This window comes from Propithecus coquereli, unplaced genomic scaffold (genome assembly GCF_000956105.1).
Source record: "Propithecus coquereli isolate 6110/MARCELLA unplaced genomic scaffold, Pcoq_1.0 Scaffold211, whole genome shotgun sequence".
Classification (NCBI taxonomy): domain Eukaryota; kingdom Metazoa; phylum Chordata; class Mammalia; order Primates; family Indriidae; genus Propithecus; species Propithecus coquereli.
This window is the reverse complement of record NW_012146190.1, coordinates 2,419,820-2,440,375: the sequence shown is the minus strand read 5'-3', so window position 1 is coordinate 2,440,375 and position 20,556 is coordinate 2,419,820. Positions and strand designations below refer to the sequence as shown.

Sequence of the window (20,556 nt, the reverse complement as noted above, 5' to 3'; positions counted from 1 at the left end):
CAACAGAGCTAGATCCTGTCTCTAAAACATGCACACACACACACACACACACACACACACAAAGCTTTTTGGGAGTTCTTGATAACTTTTATGAATATGAAGGGATCCTAAGCCCAAAAGTTGAACTACTGCTCTTGGGCATGATGTATTCCTGAATGGGGAATGACAATGAAACTGCCCCCATTTTTAAAATCATTTCTCTCTCTGCCTTACTTTTCACCTTCTAGTCTTCTCTCTAATTCTTTTAGCAAAGCTTCTGAATTTGTCTGAGTTACAAATGTGGTATGTGTCTCTACCAAATTTTATGAAGCAAATTCCTGTTGTGGCATTTTTTCTGCTGTGCTATGCTAACAAAATAAGACAAATATATATATAAACCTTGTATTTGTAAACCTTACTATGGATGATATAATGACATAAATAGAATTTAACCTATAACTCCTACTAAAGACTTTATTGTCTCAGAAGATGGTAAGTTTCCTAAAGGTCAATATTTAAAAGTATAATTTCACTGGTCAACCCAAGAAGAGGTTTTTTAGATTACGTAGTTCACTCAGATGTAGTCTTAGTAATGTTTTGGTTAATGTAAAAGGATATTTGAAGCATAAAGTCCATCTGTGTACATAGATATTTGTATATATTCACTTGGGTATTTTGTTGCTTGAAAACTGGAGAGGATTGAGTGCATCTAATTGGAAAATTTTAATGGATTAGAATGGTTGTACTACAAATAAGCCCAGCATTCAATTAAGGCTCTGTATTTTACTATACAGGGACAGTTGCAAAGAACACTCACAAACAATTCTTACCTTGCCTCTTTCCTTCTTATCAAAATGATTTAACATGATCAAAATTATAAATATTTCATTTGTATATTTAATTCACTAGGAGACTGGTCAATCCCTGAAGTGTGTGTAACATCTGAGTGAAAGGATGTCTTTCACTGCTATTTTGAAATTGGTTTTTGGGCTGAAATCATGAGGCCCTTATCCAATTTGGAAAAAGGAGGAAGGGGTATGATATCATTTTAGTCTTCACCTTTATGATAAACTCTACTTGAAGGGTCACTGTTGGGTTCCTCTTATTCTCCATTTGGCCTTGTGGAGGATTCATAAATGTTTTACTCATTTTCTCATTAATTTATATGATCTAGAGATTCATTATGAGGTTCCAAGTGCCTTTGGTTGAAAAATCAGTATATGAAATGTTAGTAAAATTTCTCACCTACACAGCAGTGACATTTAATATTCCATTTTTAGAAATGTTACCAAAAAAAAGACTACCAGCCAAATAGTACACACCTTTTTCCACCCCAAACTAGAAAAATGTATAAGGTTGTCTTGTGCACTCTTTATGAAGCCCTGCCAAATGCTACCTCCTGGACAGACTATGCAGTAGAAAATCAGTCAACAAACCTTGTGGCAGTGTTGATGGAACAGGCCCTTGATTCTGGGTTTGGATGCTGTTTTTCTGAGACTGTTCATCTTAGAGCAAGTGAGTCAGATGAGGCATACCTGCAGAATTTAGACAAAACCTGGCAGAAGGCCTTGAGCCGACTCTTCCGAGTGAGTGGGCTGGCTTTGCACTGATGGAGCTTTCCTGAGCCCACGGATTGATGGTTGGTGCACCCTGGAGTCCATCTGCCTGGCACTCAGTTTGAAGGGGTTCTTGCTCCAAGGGAGACGGTCTGTAGAGAAAATAGCAAATGTCAATCTGGAGTCTGGAAATAAGTTTATATTTACCTATTTGATGCATTCTAGTGTTGTAGATTTCAAGGTAAATAAAATAAGAACGTCTTCTTTTGAAGTGGATTACAATAAGACTAATAGAGAACGGATAGCCTAGTGTGTGCAAATGAGCACCGTTAGTGCTGTGATGTGGTTAAGGTAGAATGAGCAACGCAAGAATGGGAGTAAGCTGTCAGTTCCACTGCAGAAGTATTTGATAGACGTTAGATTTTTTTTAAGGTGCAAAAAAGTTGCAAAAAGAAAACAAATGATCTGTTATCTTAGTCCCCTTTTACCCCCCATCATGGAGCCTTAGTGGATGTTAAAAAAAAAATCATTTTTTGAAAATTAAGGAATACCTCTAAGATTATGCTTTTTCAGAAATTCCCCTGAGAGAATCTGTTATCTGGAAACACTAAAGAGCATTAGAGTAGAAAATACAGGTTGAACATCCCTAATCTAAAAATCTGAAATCCAAAATGCTCCAAAATCCAAAACTTTTTGAGTGCCAACATGACACCACAAGTGGAAAATTACACACCTGACCTCATGTGACGAGTGGCAGTCAAAATGCAGTTAAAACTTTGTTTCATGCACAAAATTATTAAAAATATTGTATAAAACTAACTTTAGGCTGTGTGTATAAGTTGTGTATGAAAAATAAATGAATTTTGTGTTATGACACAGGAAAATGGACCCTGAAACTGGGGTCTGGGACTGAAGGCCAAGAAGGTTCTTGGCTTCATTCAGGAAAGAATTCAAGTGTGAGCCTTAAGCTGGAAATGAAAGCAACATTTATTAAACAAACAAACAGCAAGCAGGGTACCCCATAGACAGGGCAGCACCTGTACATTGCTGGAGGACTCTATTTATGGCTATCTCTTGATTATATGCTAAATAAAGGGTAGATATTCACGGGTTTTCTGGGGAAAGGGTGGAGATTTCCAGGAATTGAGGGGTTCCTCTTCTTTTCGTACCATGTAAGGTCACTTCCAGGGGTTGTGATGGTGACTGTAAACTGTCATGCCACTGGTGGAATTTGTTTTAGCATGCTAATACATTATAAACAGGGGATAATGAGCAACGGGGTGAGCATAGGTAGTTTACATGGCCATCTTGGCTCTTATTGATCTTAACCCGTTTCTTTACTGCATCCAGTTTTCCTGTTTTTGTCTGAGACCTTGGTTCAGGTCTTGCATCTTTTTAAAGAGTTGGGCCTGCTGATTTTCTCTCATTTAGATTTGGGTCCCGTCCCCAAGATATCTCATTTTGTTCATTTTTGGACATTTCTTTGGAAATCCCCACCTTCAATTCAGGCCTAAGATTGGATGGAAAGTCTGATTAAGTTTTAGAGTGAGGCGCACTGAGACCAACACTATTTCCCTTTCTCCTCTGTCTTTCCCTCCGGCAAATAACAACAATTAAAAAGCAAACAAAAGACATCCAGTCTCTGAAGACTACCATGATACTGCAGAAATGGCATAATCCCCACTCTCGACTACCACGGCCTCAACGATTTGCTGCTCCAGTGGCAGAAGCCCCACATTGGATGTTTGTCCCACATGGATTTGTGCTATTGAATCAGAACCAACAAACATTTGGTTCTCTGTTGAACTGAATATGGGGCCTCCCCACTGTGTGATGGAAAGTATATAGAAAAGGATACTATTTTGATTGAGGTGGGGGGAAAAGTAAAGTTCTAAATTGAGAACTGTTTGAAACCCTTGGAATTAAGGCTGTTTTTCTTTTTCTGGTAGTTTTGAGATAAGATATGGGAATTGCAGAAGGAAAATTTCTATGTTCTTGTTAAGACACAGGCTTCCTGTTTACACCTTTGGAAGGAAAATTGTATACACGGATTCCCGAAGTTCTATTTTAAGTGTGTTCATTTTATTACTTCTTCTACAATCATTGCCTTGGCCCTGGGGCAACAGAAATGACTGGCATTGGGCCTATAGGAGATGGAGTCCAGGAGGGGAAAGTGGTACAAGAGACCTGTGAGGGAAATTTGGAGGTCAAGAGGGGTTTTTCTATGAAAAAAAGAAAATACATCAAAATTCAGTTCCCAGGCCACCGACCAAGAGCTACTTTTTATGTTTGATATTAAGCTTTATTGAGCCTTAGTAAGTCCCAGGAAGAATTCCAAGACTTTAATTTATCTAATTCTTTCAGATAGCTCTATGAGGTATTATTATGATCTCCATTTTTATAGATGAGCAAACAGGCATGAAGAAATTGAGTAACTTGCCCAGATAATCCTACTTTCCAGCCTTTTAAAAGAGAGAGTAGTTGAGCACAGCTTGCTTAGTAGGTATATTTAGGCTCTCGAATTAGATCTTTTTTTTGCATCTGTTTTTAACAGCTAATTGGCGTACATGAAATTTAATAATATCAATTTCTTAAGTTTCCTCCTTTTTATTCTAATTTCCTTGAGAGCAGGAGCTTTGTCTCATTTGCCATAGAAATCCCAGCATGCAGCATGGCGACCTGTCTAAAATATTTGTAGAATGAATTCATAGATTCAGATATTTTGAAATTCAAAATGAAGAATTCTTTGAGGATACACTGACTCCTTTGTAGCACCTTTGTCAGTGCTTTGAAAAATTAATACTTAATAAATATCTGGAGAATGCATAAATGAAATTGTTACCCTTTTTGAGTAAGGGACAGGGCTTATTGATTCTAAAAGATTGTGTCATTTCTTATTGATATAAATGGATTGTGAATTCTCTGTTTGTTTAGCCCCTTTTAAATTCTATAACTCTGGATTTTTCCAAGTTTATGTTTGTAGTGCTTTGCCAATTTAGTGAATTTCTTTTAATGTATAAAAATATTGCTGACTATGCAAAAGGATAAAAGGGTAGAATGATTTTAGATGAATCTGGCCTTGATCTGGGAAGTTTTTCTTGCTTATAGGTACATTTTAAATACACAGGAACCAATCGATCAATCTCTGGTTTTTTTTTTTTCTCCCTTTTGCATAACAAGAGCTGATTATCTAGCATTCTATTCAGTGGTGAACATTCATGTTTCGGGTTGGCACATATTGGACAAGATCCATTGAACCATGTAAAGGATTCTGTAAGTTGTCTCATTTGTAATCATCTGGATACCTGCGGATAGTGTGATAATGAGGTGCCGCAGCTGCATTTGTAACATGTTTTCTGGCCCAGGGCATTGCATCCGTGGTAGGATGTGAGCAGATATAAGAGTGAGGTGGGAACTGCACAAATGTGGAGTATGAAAAAGCCCTCTGTAGAAAGCTCACATTCACCTCTGTTCTCATACATACGTGTGTATAAAGGTACATACATGCACACTTATTCCTATGTTGAAATGTTTGCACAGTAGGACAAAGTATTTTCGTATTAGGACAAGGCCAAGCTCGTTAGTTAGTTGTCTATGGTGGATGCAGTGTCCTCTGCCTGGACTTGTAATACAGCTTATGCAGGAGCTTGGCTGTGATTTGAATTTTGTAGAATGGAAGCGATTTTCGTAGGAGGAAGCGTGAGTACCAATGTCGCCCTTGGATTTAGGGACAGTTATAGCCTGTGTAACATGAAGCTGCACAGCCAGTACTAAGCTATACTTGCAGAATGTGCATCAAATCTTGCTGCGGTTGCATCTCTCCTCTTTCCAGCTTTCTGTGAAATCTTAGCCAAAGTGGGACTTTATGAGTGAGAATTTTGAAGTTTTGAGAGCTTGATATTCTCTCCATAGGCTTATGGTACAAGATATAAAAGTACCTTTTAGCAGAATTAAGAGACCACACCAGTTATATCTTTACTTCCTGGCCAGAGGTTTGTATATTTAGGGATCTTGTTACTCAAGGTGAGATTTTGGACGGATTAACTTGTATTTTAATATTCACTCTTGGCTTAACTATGTCTGTGTCATCTGTAATAGAAGCCAGTAAATGTTTAGCTTGTTTATGTTTAGTCTGGGCATTTTAATTATCATCCACAATCCTTAAATGTATCTTACCTACCTGAACCGTTTTCTTACATAATTAGGGTATTCAATGATGACACTTTCTGTTTAGGCCCAGAAATCCTGGATTGAAGGAGTGTTTGACAAGAGAGAATGTAACAGAGTCATACCCAGCTCAAAAGATCCTCACAGGTACAATTTTTAATTACATATTTCTTTCTAAAGCAACACTACTTGAAGGACTGTTTATAGAAATTGAGCGATATGACTTGTCTAGAGGATTTGATAATATCTATAAAGTTAGTATTTTCAAAGTTTGTTTCTTTCGCTTTATAAAAGTATTACATGATTATTGTAGAAAATCTGGTAAGAGCAGGAACCTTGTCGGTTTTGTACCTCACTCCAAGCCCAGTGCCTATGACAGGGCCTGCCACATAGCTGGCTCCCAATATGTCTGTTTAATGAATTGATGAAGTATAAAGAAGAAAGAATTGAATTGTAACAACGGCACTGTTAATATCGTGATGGCTTGCATTCCACTTGATGTTCCTGTTCTCTTGATGGGGGGATAGACACCAGGGAACTGTCTAGTGCTGCATCCATTTTGGCAGGTTTGGATAAATAGTTTACAACTTCTGAATATTGAATATTCAAAATATTGTGACTGTTCCTTATGCTCAACTAAAGTATCTGTGGAAAATAGTGATTGGGATATTTCAGGACCCTGTGCTCGGAGTATACAAACAGGTAATTTTAGTTCCATTTTCCCCCCATAAGCTTTTCATTTGAGCAGATAATGGGCAGTAGAATGGAATGAGTTAGACTACTCAGAGTTCATGACAATCCTTTGGAAGCTCTACTTGTAGGACAAAGTTCAGAAAAGCTACTGCCGGTGAAAGATAGGGGAAGAAAGCGCTATGGAAAATTCCCCAGGGTAATGAGTCCATCAAATTCAAATTGAATGGCATTGCCCTTGAGAAAAAAAAAAAAATTAAAAGGAAAATCAATATTTTAATTAGGGCAATCACTCTGTTTTTAGATTCCTTTGAGCAGTTGGCCTTACAATTCATTTAAAGTTTAGAAGTCATAACCAGATGCCTATAAAGGGGTAGCATGCTGAGGTTCTTAAAATTCTAGTTCTTTAGGGATGACTGAAATAGTGTTCCTTGACTTGGTTAAACATTTACTAGTCCCACCCTCATGGAATTACTTAGGATTTGTAAGCCCTGTGATTGGAAATTCTCATTTTACCTGCTTGCAAAATGTTTACAGCATGCCAAGGTAACCATGTTCTTTCCCTTCATCTTTTATACGTCTTGTAACGTGATGGCGCCTGCAGTGGAAAGCAGGTTAAGCTCCGGTGGCTCCTTTCGCTTCTGTAAATGGATAATCATCTTTACAATCACCTTGAACCTCACAAAAAGGGGTGAAATTACTAAGTCTATTATTAGCCCATAAACTCCAAAAGAATATTAATGCTCCTAATTCCATGAATGGTCCAAGGCATGCCACATTTTATGAAGGAAAGAAAGCAGTCTCCATTTTTGTGGGATTGTAAAAAAAATTAATGGGTGACTATGGCTATTCCCTCTATGCCAGCCTTTTTCGTAAGATCCTAGTAGGATTCCCCAAATTGTAGCTTATGTGCAGTTTTCTTCGTTATGAAGGGCGGGAAAAGGGCGATAATTCACTATCATAATTTTTGATAAAAGTTTATCTCCTTTGTGGTTACTTCCTGTAGCTCCCAATAGGAAACAAATCTGAGAGATTTAATTATAACGTCTTTTTCCTTCTCATTTTCAACTTGTTGAAGTAAAGTTTCTGAGAAAAGACATTCCCAAAAGGCTGCAACAGCAAGATGTGGAAGGCCTGAATATTAGTTTCTGAATAACTTAGAAACTAAGTTTCTAAGTTTATTCTATGAGCACTACCCTTTCCCCCATTATTTTAACTAGAGTTCTCTGTTAAAATTCTTCGCATTGAAAATATAATCATTGATGACCACAATGCTAACCCCAAATACAGAAGGTTCTTCTGAATCATAAAAAAAAAGATCAATCAGGGTAATCATTATAATCATACCAACTGTCCCTCGATTTGTTAGTGTTCTATGGCTTTAAACTCGTTTATGTATATTTTTCTTACTTGATGCTCAGGAAGTCTTTGTCATGATCATAGTTTAATAACAGTAATAGCTACTGAGGCAGACAACTCAGGAGGCTGAAGTGGGAGGATTACCTGAGGCCAGGAATTCAAGACCAACCTGGGCAACATAGCAAGACTCTCTCTAAAAAAAGAAAACAGCTACTATTATTATATACACTGTAATGTACTGGGTACTGTAAGTCACATTACATATATTATCTCAGATAATCCTCTTAATAAACTTATGAAGTAGATATTATTTTCAAATGTGAAAATGGGGGTTCAGAGCAATTGTTAAATCAATGAGATTCAAATCTAGGTATTTTGGTTCCAAACTCAATGTTCTATTAATTAGATCCTAGTTGTTACCATACAATTAAATATATGTGATAAATGACAGACTATTTGGGAAATGATATATGAAAATTCAGCAAATCCTAATTTCTAGACCATGGAAAATAATAGATAGTCACTGTATACACATTAAATATGTTTTCAGATGCATTGGTAAATTAACAGAGGTTTTATTTCTTTAATTTAGGTGTGCTCCAGTATGCCAGGTCTGCCAGAATTTAATCAGGTAAGACTTAGATAAATAAGATTCCTTTTAACTTTTAGACACCCTGTTTAAAACTCATTGGGACAGTTTCCTCTCATCATGAATGGACTCAGTGAAAAGTGCATGCTATTTACCTTAACCAGGCCAGTTTCTTGTAATTTCTAGATTTAAAATACAACTTAAAGTTCTTTCTTTATGCAAATTTAGAGTATATGTGAAATGCCTGGTAAACTCTAAAGCTCCATATAAACATTGGCTATTGTGATTGTTATACTATATTCATGACATTAAGACTATATTCTGGACTGGGCATGGTGATTCACGCCTGTAATCCCAGAACTATGGGAGGCCAAAGTGGGAGGATCACTTGAGGCTGGGAGTTCAAAAACCTATCTCTACAAAAAAAAAAAAAGAAGGTCAAAAGAAAAACAAAGAAAAATAGAAAATATTCTGGTCAATTTGGTTGAATTTAAGAAACACTCTGGCACTTTGTCAATTGTACCTAAGAAGGACTTTGGATTCTTCAGCCTCACATTTATGAAACACCTTACAGGGTGGGTCAATATTAGTAATTAATGTGTTGATTCTGTCTACTTTTATTGACTTCGGTTGCCCTTTAGAACCTTTGCATGAGCTACGCACAAAGTCTTAGAATTCTATCACAATATATTTTTTAGAACACTCGTCACTAAATTGAGACGTATAAACTCCAGAGTTGAAAAAACAATCCATTGGGGGATTTTTAAAGAGAGATTAAGATTTCTTTATTATATATTTTTTTCTTTTAATAGAGAAAGGGTCTCACTCTTGCTCAGGCTGCTCTCAAACTCCTGAGCTCAAACGATCCTCCTGCCTCGGCCTCCCAGAGTGCTAGGATTACAGGCGTGAGCTACCACGCCTGGCCTAAGATTTCTATTTCTACTTTTTAATTTAAGAATAATTAAAATTTATTGTTATATTTAAAAATTTCCCATGTTTCAAAATAAAGTATGAAAAGGGGTACAGTGAAAAATCTCCTACCTACTCTTGCTGCTGGGGAGGAAGCAGCCCAGTTTCACTTCCCCTATTAATAGTTCCCACTGTTATTAGTTTCTTCTGATTCCTTTTAGAGTTTTTAATCCACATATAAGCAAACATAAATACATATTTTAATTTTTCTCCAGTACTCTGTTTTCCACAAATCCTGCTTTAATGGTGCTGTCTTAGTCCTTAGTCTATTTGGGCTGCTATAACAAAATGCCATAAATTGAGTGGCATATAAATAATTGAAAAGTGTTTCTCACAGTTCTGAAGGCTGGGAAATCCAAGATCAAGGTGCTAGGAGATTTGATGTCTCGTGAGGGCCCACTTTCTCAAAATTGTGTCTTCTTGCTGTATCCACACGTGGTGGAAATGCTAGGATTATAAGCATGAGCCACCATGCCCAGCCCATGGTTATCTTTTATAATGTGTAAGTCTGGGCTTTCAGTGTGCCCATCACCTGAATAGTGTTCATTGTACTCAATAGGTAGGTTTTTACCCCTCCCCTCCTTCCTCCTTCCTTCTTGATTTCCAATGACCTTTACATCTCTTTGTGCGTGCATGTGCCCATTGATTAGCTCCCAGTTATTGGAGAGTACCTGTGGTGTTTGTTTTTCCATTTCTGAGATACTTCACTTAGGATAATGATCTCCAGTTCCATCCAAGTTGCTGCAAAAGACATTATTTCATTCCTTTTTATGGCTGAGTAGTGCTCCATCATATATTATATACCGCATTTTCTTAATCTACTCATGAATTGATGGACACTTAGGTTGATTCCACATACTTGAGATTATGAATAAATTATTTTTAAATTAAGGCATGTACATTGCTTTTTTAGACATAATGCTATTACACACTTAATAGACTACAGTGTAGTATAAGCATAACTTTTATATGCACTGGGAAAAAAATTTGTGTGACTTACTTGATTGGGATATTCACTTTATTGCAGTGGTCTGGAACCTAAGCCTCAATATCTCAAAGATATGCCTGTGTTTTATTAAACATTCCCCAAGTTATTCTAATATACAGTCAAGGGAGAGAACCAATGAGAGTCTTTCCAAATTTAGAAGACAATCCAAGGTTATAAATCTAATATCAATCTTAATGTGAAGTTTTAAAAATTAATATATGGCATCTATACATTACTCCAGAAAAATGTAGATCCATTATATCTATTTTCTATTCTGAAGTTGTTTTGTTTTGTTTTTCCCTGAACTTAAGGTGTTACTGTGGTCGATTGATTGGAGAACATCCTGGAATAGATTATGCCTGGACCATCTCGGCTGCCAAGAGTAGTGAAAATGAACAATGGTCTGTTGAAAAGCACACAACAAAAAGCCCTACAGATGCCTTTGGCACAATTAATTTCCAAGATGGAGAGCATACCTACCATTCCAAGGTTTGCTAATAACCCAAATTGTTTTACTAGTTTTGAACAGAAGATAACCTCCAAACGTGTCTCTAAATTGTATCTGCAAGTATAGATAATCAGATGACCTGGTTTTATCGCAAAATGATCCATGCTGTTGACCCACTTGACAAAAATGGCCTGACTCTCTCTTTCCTTTATCTGAGGGGCATTGTACCTTTCCCAGGTGTGGTGTGGCCAGCTCTTTGTTTGACTGACTTCTTTCAGCAAGCTTCTACTCTGTGCAGAAGGGAATGGTATACTGCCCTGAGACAATTGCCAAAGGGCTGCCTTTTTCTAAAGGAATGCAGAAATTGACTTCCAAGGAGCAGATGTTAGCTGAAGCATGACCATAGCAATTACCAGTAACTTAGGACTCCTCATGCTCCCAAGTTCTTGTGAGAGCCTCTTCTCAGAAAGAATATGGGAGAATTTCCGTTTGTGTCTACTGAAGGATAATACTTGGGCCATGCAGGCCAGTTTTCCGCCTATCCCTAACGTGGTAATTTTGCGTGTGATTCGCATGGTATTGACAGGCCAGCTATCCCTCAGGTGTTTTCTCTTGAGCATGTTAACTGCCTGCTGCTTCATGAGAGGCAGCTTTCTCTGGGGAAACTGCAGGTAGAGCTCACCTCGGAAAAGCTCTGAGTCAGCTCTATCCTAGAGTGTGACCATGAGTTGGTTAATAGTGCAATCCTAATACAATTTCAAAATACAGTTCTACAATAATCTACATTTCCATTTATTAGTCCTCTTGCATTTAACTTTGTGTGTTGATGTTTTCTTTAGTTGGCAGGAAAATTGCCCTTGTTCCCTTCTCTAATCCTTTTTGGAAGCTGATTTTTAAAGAACCCTATGTGTATTTTTCCCTTGAGTTTTACTCTTCTGCTTTTTTATTTTATGTTTATTTATTTTTTTTAAGAGACAAAGTCTTGCCCTGTCACCCAATCAGGCTGGAGTGCAGTGGCATGATCATAGCTCACTGCAGCCTTGAACTCCTGGTTTAAGAAATCCTCCCGTCTCAGCCTCCTGAGTAGCTAGGACTACAGAGATATGCCACTATGCTGGCTAATTTGTTTATTGAGACGAGGTCTTGCTATGTTGTCCAGGCTGATCTTCTGGCCTCAAGCGATCCTCCCGCTTTGGCCTTCCAAAGTGCTAGGATTACAGGAGTGAGCCACCGTGCCTGGACCCATATTTATTCTTACTTGGTCCCCTTCATTTACTCATATTTTCATCCACTCAACAAATATTTATTGGGTGTCCATACTTGCTATGCCCCAAAGAGTGTATATTCTATGTACTAACATTGCGTATAGTTTAGTGAGAGAAACAGGAAATAAATATACAATTACCACAGAGGACAAATGGGAATACAGGTTCTTTGAGAGAATGGAAAGAGCAACTCCCTTGTTTTTGAGGGGGTTGTGTGTGTGAAGGAAGTGTCTGAAAGTAGGGACAGCTAAGCTGAGGTCTGAAAGGGGAGGTGAATGGTGTCAGATGCGGCAGAGGGGTACAACCACTCCAGGCAAGAGGAATGGCTTGTGCAAAGGCCAAGGGAGTATATGGCATGTTTAGGAGACCTGAAAATATTACTGGACATATTTTCTGATAATTATTATGCTTTATGTTTCTCATTCAGCTCCCACCACAGCCTGTGTAGCTGAATGCATTTTCTTTAATGTTTCAGAAGAGAAGAAGATAGCATTCTCAGCATTCATACTTAGGTCCAGAATCGCAATTCATGTTTACACTGGAAAGATTGGGAGAGCTGGTTTTTTTAAAAAATTATTTTAGAGACAGTGCCTCTCTCTGTCGCTCAGGCTGGAGTGCAGTGGTGCAACCATAGCTCACTGTAACCTCAAACTCCTGGGCTCAAGAGATCCTCCTGCCTCAGCCTCCCAAGTAGTTGGGATTGCAGGCATGTGCCACCACACCTGGCTAATTTTTAAATTTTTTTGGAAAGATGCGGGTCTCCCTGTTATTCACGCTGGTCTCAAACTTCTGGGCTCCTAAAGTACTGGGATTACAGGTGTGAACTTGAGAGCTGGTTGTTTATCTTCCTCTCCTGCATTCCCCTTTCCCAGTTGTTTATTCCACTGTGGATTTGCAGTGAAACTCTGCCAGGAGGATCCCGCCTAAGGCATTAGTCATAAAGGAGATAGAGGAAGAAGTGAGTCATTGACTCTTTAGCATAGTCTTGAGTTGGCCTTTGGGAGAAAAGTCTCTAGTGCTGATAAGTTAGTTCATCAAGGTTGTTTATCCTGAAATTTCAGGGAGAAATATCTTCTAGAACTAAAAGTACTGAGAGTGGAAGGAGAGGAGTGCCTGGGAGAAAGAGTGGGTCAGAGAGAAGGTGAACTAAAGCGCTGGTTCCTCTATGCTGATTCATTATTTGCAGCAACATAAACCATTTCACAAAGATTGTATTTTTTTCCCACTAACCGTGGCAGCTCAGTTACCTCACTTGTACACTGAGTCCTGATTATTCTTATATTCTTTCTGTTACTCACATTTTCCTTTTCCTTTCTCCCTCCCCTCCCAACTCACATTTTTCACTAGCTGCACCATCCCGATGTTCAGAAATTCTAATATTTTAGTTATGAAATAAAGGGATTACGTATTAAGAAGTTCAAGGATGAATGGGAAATTCTTTTAAATTGCTATCGTATTCTGGAGGATAATGTGATAATTCCTTTGTGCATGGATGGAGATCTTCACCTGTGGTTATTTTTGGTATAATTTTATAATTTCTGGTCTCTTATTGTCCTTATTTCTTTCTATAAATCTGGCTTATTCTTGCTGTTGGTTTGCATATGCTTGAGGAAGATAAACTGATCTCAATATTATCTGAAAGGTCTGTATGTGGCTGTACTTGCTGGAGAAAGCAAGCCAGTCATGTAATACAATCTTAGGTAAAGTGAAAAAATGATTCGGGGGCTGCCTGCTGGTTTGGGTTTTCTTCATCTTTTTTCTTTGCATTGACTATTCAGAGTTGACCGGTGAAAAGTATTTATTTTGGGGAAAAAGGCTTTCAGAGGGATAATAATATAAAAAGGAATTAATTAAAAGATAAAATTTACAATAAATTAAATGTATGGGCCAGGCACGGTGGCTCATGCTTGTAATCCCAGCACTCTGGGAGGCCAAGGTGGAGGATCACTTGAGCTCAGGAGTTCAAGACCAGGCTGAGCAAGAGTGAGACCCATCTCTACTAAAAATAGAAAAATTAGCCTGGCGTGGGGTCGTGCACCTGTAGTCCCAGCTACTCGGGAGGCTGAGGCAGGAGGATTGCTTGAGCCCAGGAGTTGGAGGTTGCAGTGAGCTATGACGGCGTCACTGCATGATCTACACTGGGTGACAGAACGAGACTCTGTCTCAAGAAAAAAAAAAAAAGGAAATTGAACCTCCCTTATGTAAAAAAAAATGTATGTGTTTCTAAATCTTAATTTAAATTATGCAAATATATGAAATGACCAAGTAAATTCAAAGCCATATGAAAAGTCCCATTTCACTTATTTCTTAAGGCTTTTTATTAAGAGGTTTGCCGATACAATGATTTTGGCCAGTCGTTTGAAGTATTTCTGCCTCACCCCAGGCCTTCTGGAGAGCACGGGTGGGCCAGCGCTGGAACCAGAGGAAGCTTCCCTGCAGTGACTTGTAATTCCCAGAAGGAACTTAAAGGGGGTGTGGGATCTTTTAAAGTAAATATTTCCGTTACATGAAGATGAACTTTTGAAGAGATCCCAGACCCTTCCTTTCAGGTCCTGGCCATTGCAGCTGCCCTGCTGAGTGCTCATTGTTTCTATACCTGGTATATATTTTTCATTATTTTCTGTTCACGTGCATGTTCATGTTTTGCAGTATATTAGAACTTCTTATGATACAAAATTGGATCATCTGTTACATTTAATGTTGAAAGAGTGGAAAATGGAACTGCCCAAGCTGGTGATCTCTGTCCATGGGGGCATCCAGAACTTTAAGATGCCCTCCAAGCTTAAAGAGATCTTCAGCCAAGGTTTGGTCAAAGCTGCAGAGACGACGGGAGCGTGGATAATAACTGAAGGCATCAACACCGGTAAAGCGCGTTCCTGTCTGTCTACCTGCCTGCCTTCCTGTTCGCTCTCTCGCTTCTTTTTGTTTCCTCTTTCTAACTGTGAGGCAGGCAGTGTGTCCCCTCATCTCTGCTCTGCAGTGCTCCTGGGAGATGTGGCGCTGTGAAGGAGAAAGATGAAAAACCTAGTGACGGGAAAATAAACTCTGAAGAATCATAGGCCTTTCCTGGAATGTGTTTTTACGGTTGTCAAAATATACTATTTTAACATAACTTTGGGTAAACTTCTGGCAAAGAAAATGATCTTTCCTGAGCTTCAGACTGTGGTGAGGTCAGATAGGACATTGAATCCATGCAAGTGTGTAGTGTATGTGGGCTTGGACTTGAGCTGAACTCGCGATCATTGTCAAGTTCTTAGACATGGGAAATCGGAGATGTGCACAAAACTTGCACTGAGTATATTGGGCATGAGTAGATAATTACTTTTTTGATTGCTTCTTTTTTTAACTACGTGATTGCCAACACACTCACTGTCTTTATCACTGAATCTTTTATATTCCTTGGAATCTGACATTTAAGAACTGTGTACAGTGGCCTCCGAACCTTATTCCTTTGCTCCAGTGTTTATGAACTGTCTGTACGTTAGAATCGCCTGGGGAGCTTTTAAAACACGCATATATGCAGGCTCTTCCCCAGATGAAGTAGAAGCTTTCAGGCTGGAGCTTGTTTGATGTGCACCGTGATTGAGAACTAGTGATGCCATAAACCCTTGTCTCTTACCAATCTGTTACTAACCTGTGGTTTTCTATTTTCCCTTTACTTTTCTCTCTTTGATTTGGCATGCCCTAGCCAACGTGTCCTCTCCAGTTCTGCCCATTGCTTTAAGATCTAACTAGATACCAACACACCCGTGAAGCAGCCTCTGAATATCTTAACTAGAGCTGCTTACTTTTGTCTCTTAATTTCCCTTTTTAAAATTTTTTTCTCAGTATTTATTTATTTAATCATTTTTAGAGACAGAGTCTCACTGTGTTGCCCAGGATGGTCTTGAACTCCTGGCCTCAAGCAATTCTCCCACCTCAGCCTTCTGAGTAGTTGGGACTATAGGCACACATCACTGCACCTGGCTTGTCTCTTAATTTCTATGGCATTTATGGCCTGTAGCACTTAGAATGTTTATATTTTGCCTTACAGGTTAGGAAGGGTCTGTGAGTTAGCTCTCCTTCCTGGTAATGCGCTAGAGGCCAGGGCCCAGACATCTGCCTAAGCCTTTAGCAATATGTACTGATTTAACAAACAATTTCTTTTGACTGAAAAGGAATGAAGGAAGCAAATGACTGAAAAACAATGCAAGATAAAATCAGGGGATCTGGCCTGTCACTATTAGGTAACCTGGTAGTTCATCTTGCATATTTTATAGGGATAATTATCCTTTCACATTCTTGGAATAAACTGAAGTTGGCAGAGTTCTAAGTCCATTTTATAGCACTTATTTTATTTTCAGTAAAGAAGTAGGGGGGGTAGGGAAGTTTTGCACAGTTCAGAAAAAGGTAGACTTGGGCAAGGCTTTTCCTTTGAATAATTGACTAGATTACATGCCTTATTTTACTTAATGATTTTTTTTAAAATTCTAGGTTAGGCCCAACTAACCTAAAGGAATACAAATACGGTAGTGTAAAGGTGAATAAATAACAAAGGAAATGGGAAATGAGAAATATTGGGAGCTCCCCTAAACGATGGTCAGTCTGACCTGGTTCAGTCACAGCCCGGCTTGGCTCCTCAATGAGGGGTCCTGGACCAGCAGCCTCAGTGTCACCCGGGAGCTTGCTGGAAACACAGATCTCAGGCCCTGCCCAGACCTGCAGAATCTGAATCTACATTTTACCAACATCCCCAGATGTTTCTTACTCACATTTGAGTTGGAGAAGCTCTTCTTCTGAGCTTCTGTCTATTCTTGAGTCGCTTCTTAACCATAGTTGAACCTGATTTGGCATGAATTTTTGGCATTTACTTAAATTGAATGCCGCAGCCTTAAGAATCTACTATGTATAAAGCATTTGGAAAGGTGCTGGGGTTGAGAGATGAGGAACTTGGGCCCTGGGTTTAGTAATGGGCAGGCTATGACAAACAGACAAAAAGCACCTAACTAGAAATTGATGCTGACTGGGTTACAGCTGGGATACAAAGGAAGTCTTGGGAATACGAGGAAGAGGGAGATGAATCCCAGTTCCAGCTGAGGGCAGCTTGGGGGAAGAATATAGCACTTGGTGTTGGTCTGGAAGGAAGGGTAGAAAGAAGAGGCCTTCCTGTAAGACCTCAGGGCCAGACACAGCTGGAGATGGAGGCCTGTGTAGAAAGAAGTGATAAGGCCCCTGGCTGGAGTGTGCACCATGTGACAGGGAACAGGGAAAGCAAAGTAAACTGGAGCCAGATTGGGTGCCATGCTGGGGTTTCATTCTCTATGTGGCAGGGACCCCTGAAAGGATTTTGAGCAAGAGAATGAGTTAAGGGAATGACATGGTCAGATCGGGTTTTACAGAATCTCAACATACTATTTGTATTGGGATCACATGAACAGCAACCATGCTGGCAAACCATGCCAAACCTATGAATCAGAATCTCTGTTGGGGTAGATGGCTCCACATTTGATACTGATGTGTGCCTGTGGTCCCCAACCCAGATTCTAAAGTTGACTCTGGGAGAGGTTTTGAAAATAGATTGGAGGGGAAGATGCCAGAGAAAAGGAGATGATTTAGGCGCCAAGCATCGGATGCATGCAATATACAGGTTTTTTTTTTCTCTGCTAATGACACATATAGACGTCAACACTCTACATAGGAAGAGTAAGTCTTACGATGCAACACTCTACATAGGAAGAGTAAGTCTTACGAGTAAGTTCAGAATAAGCCAGTCTCAAAGGCTACTTACTCTATGATTCCAACTGTAGTATATGACATTTTGGAAAAGGCAAAACCATGGAGACAGTAGAAAGACCAATGGTTGCCAGGGGCTAGGAGGAGGGAGGGTGAACAGGAGGAGTACAGGGGATTTCAGGGCAAGGAAAGTCTTCTGTATGATACTACAGTGGTGGATACACATCATTATTCATTTGTCAAAACTCATAGAATGTAAAACACCGGAGTGAGCCCTAATGTGAACTATGGACTCCGGTGGGTGGGTAGTGATACATTAATGCAAGTTCATTAATTGTGACATGTGCACGACTCTGGTGGGCGATGTTGGCAATGCGGGAGGCTGTGTTTGTGTGGCGGCAGGGAGTAGCATAGGAACTCTCTGGACTTGCCATTCAGTTTTGCCGTGAACCTAAAACTGCTCTAAAAAATAAACCTTTTTTTTTTTTTTAAGAAAATCAGATTACCTAGACTGGAATCTAAGCTCTACAAATTACCAGCTCTATAATCTTGAGCAGTTTTTTTTAACCTCTCTGTGCCACAAATTTTGCCTATAAAATGGACTAAAAAAATTTCCTACTTAAAGTGTAAATACATATAAAGGTAGCCAACACTTACTGAAATCTACATGGCAGTAAGTGTGGGCTACTGTAATTATTGTTATTATTAGTCCCAGGAGGGCAAATATTAATGTATTACTCCTTAATGTATTAGCTGTGGAGTATTTGTGTATATAAAGCTATTAAATTCATTTGCCTTAATGAAGGAAGGGACATATCGACAGGATGTTTTGTTGAGACATTGGAGAAAATTAGAAAGAAAACCATTCGTGATGTCAGGGCTGGGCTTGCTGAAGAGGGACAATGCACAGAGCATTCTTAGGCAAGAGTGGGAGCAGAACTGAGGTTGTAGGCAGGAACTGCCCAAAGCGAGAGGAGAATTGTTTGGGTAGAGAGAGCTCAATGATAGAAGAAAGAGATGTCGAGGAAAAAAAGAGGAAGCCAAGTTACCAAAAACTAATTCTACATGCTATTTCCTTTAGCATTGCCTTTTGCATAGACTTGTCTACTTGTTGTTTTCTGGCAGTGACTTGTGTTTCACATCATTTCTGAATTAAAGTTTGATTTTTAAACTGGTTGTTCATAGGAGTGTCCAAGCATGTTGGAGATGCCCTGAAAGCTCATTCCTCTCAGTCCTTGAGAAAAATCTGGACAGTTGGAATCCCTCCTTGGGGTGTCATTGAGAACCAGAGAGATCTTACTGGAAAAGATGTAAGTAGACAATCCTTTCATAACAAAAGGAAATGAACACGTACCCAAACCGCCAACTTAACACTTTACCTGGATGTCTAAGGGACATCACAATTGTAATACATCCTAATCTAACTGCTGACTTCCTACTACTTCCCTCACCCTGTCTTAGAAAATGACAATCCCATCCTCGTAGTTGCTCGAGCCAAAAACATTGGACTAATCCTGGAATGATGTCTTTGTCTCATGCCTCAAACTTGATCCATCAGTAAACTATCAGCTCCACTTTAAAAATATACCCACCATCTGACCACTTCTCATTACCTCCACTGTTATTGAGCAGGTCCAAGCCACCATTATCTGTTGTCTAAATGATTGTAATAACCTTCCTTACTTGTACTTTTGACTCCTATTACAGTCTATTCTCAATACAGTAGCCAGAATGATTTTTCTGAAATACCAAGCAGATCATGCTGTTCCTCTTTGCAAAATCTTTCCATGGCTCCTATCTTGCTTGGAGTAATAGCCAAGGTTCTTGCAATGGTTTGCACATAGTGAAACAAGGGATATTCTTAATTTCACCCTCACTAGTTCTCTTCCCTCATCTCGTTTTACTCTCGACTTCATTCTTGTGTATTGACTCTGCTCCTATGTATGAGTTCTTTTAAAGAAAATATACTTGTCCACTTACAAGACTAATATAAATTTCTGGTAAAAATATCAGATATTAGAAAAGGCATACAGAAAAAGGTAACTACTGTTAATATTTTGGTGTGTATCGTTCCAGAATTTTTTCTATATAAGTGTGCATGTAAATAGTTAAAAAAAAAGTGTCTATTTAAAAAAATTTAACAACAGAAATACACTACTATGAATTTGTTTTGTAAGCTTAACCATACAACATAGTTATTTCTCTATGTCTATTAATATAGACGTGCAGATGATTTACTTTAACTTTTATTTTGGAAAATCTCAAACATATTAAGCAGTAGAAAGATTAGAATAATGAATTCCTTCCTATGTACCCATGTCCCAGCTTCAACAGTTATCAATTCGTAGCCGATTTTGTTTCCTCTTTTCCCTTATCTGCTCCTAATTAACCCCTTCCATTATTTTGAAGCAAATTTGAGATGTCAAATAATTTCATCTGTGAATATTTCAGTAGTTATTTAAAAAATATATGGACAATTAAAAAATTAAACCATAGTGCAGTTATCATACCTAAAAAGTTAATAGCAATTCCTGAGTATCGTCAACTATCCAGTCCAGTTCAGTTTTTCATTGTCTCATAGTTTTTTAATTGTTAGATTTCATTATCCAAAAAAGTTCCATACATTGGTATGGGTTTATATGTCTCTCTTGACTTGCTTTTCTTTTGAGTGACTTTATTTATTTTCATTTTATTTTATTTTTTTGAGACACAGCCTCACTCTGTTACCCGGGCTAGAGTGCCATAGCGTCAGCCTAGCTCATGACAACCTCAAACTTGTGGGGTCAAGTGATCCTCCTGCCTCAGCCTCCTGAGTAGCTGGAACTACAGGCATG

The 20,556-nt window shown here is 38.7% G+C and overlaps 1 protein-coding gene across 1 annotated transcript in view; it reads left to right on the top strand.

Moving 5' to 3' along the window:
• Nucleotides 1–304: 304 nt before the first annotated feature.
• The window catches only part of TRPM6 (transient receptor potential cation channel, subfamily M, member 6), a 130,309-nt gene continuing 110,057 nt past the window's right edge, over nt 305–20,556 (top strand). The window contains exons 1-7 of the mRNA XM_012644416.1: nt 305–325; nt 2,478–2,489; nt 5,770–5,849; nt 8,344–8,382; nt 10,609–10,786; nt 14,660–14,873; nt 18,908–19,032. Coding sequence (XP_012499870.1) covers nt 305–325; nt 2,478–2,489; nt 5,770–5,849; nt 8,344–8,382; nt 10,609–10,786; nt 14,660–14,873; nt 18,908–19,032 — 669 coding nt within the window. The remainder of the gene's footprint in view (nt 326–2,477; nt 2,490–5,769; nt 5,850–8,343; nt 8,383–10,608; nt 10,787–14,659; nt 14,874–18,907; nt 19,033–20,556) is intronic.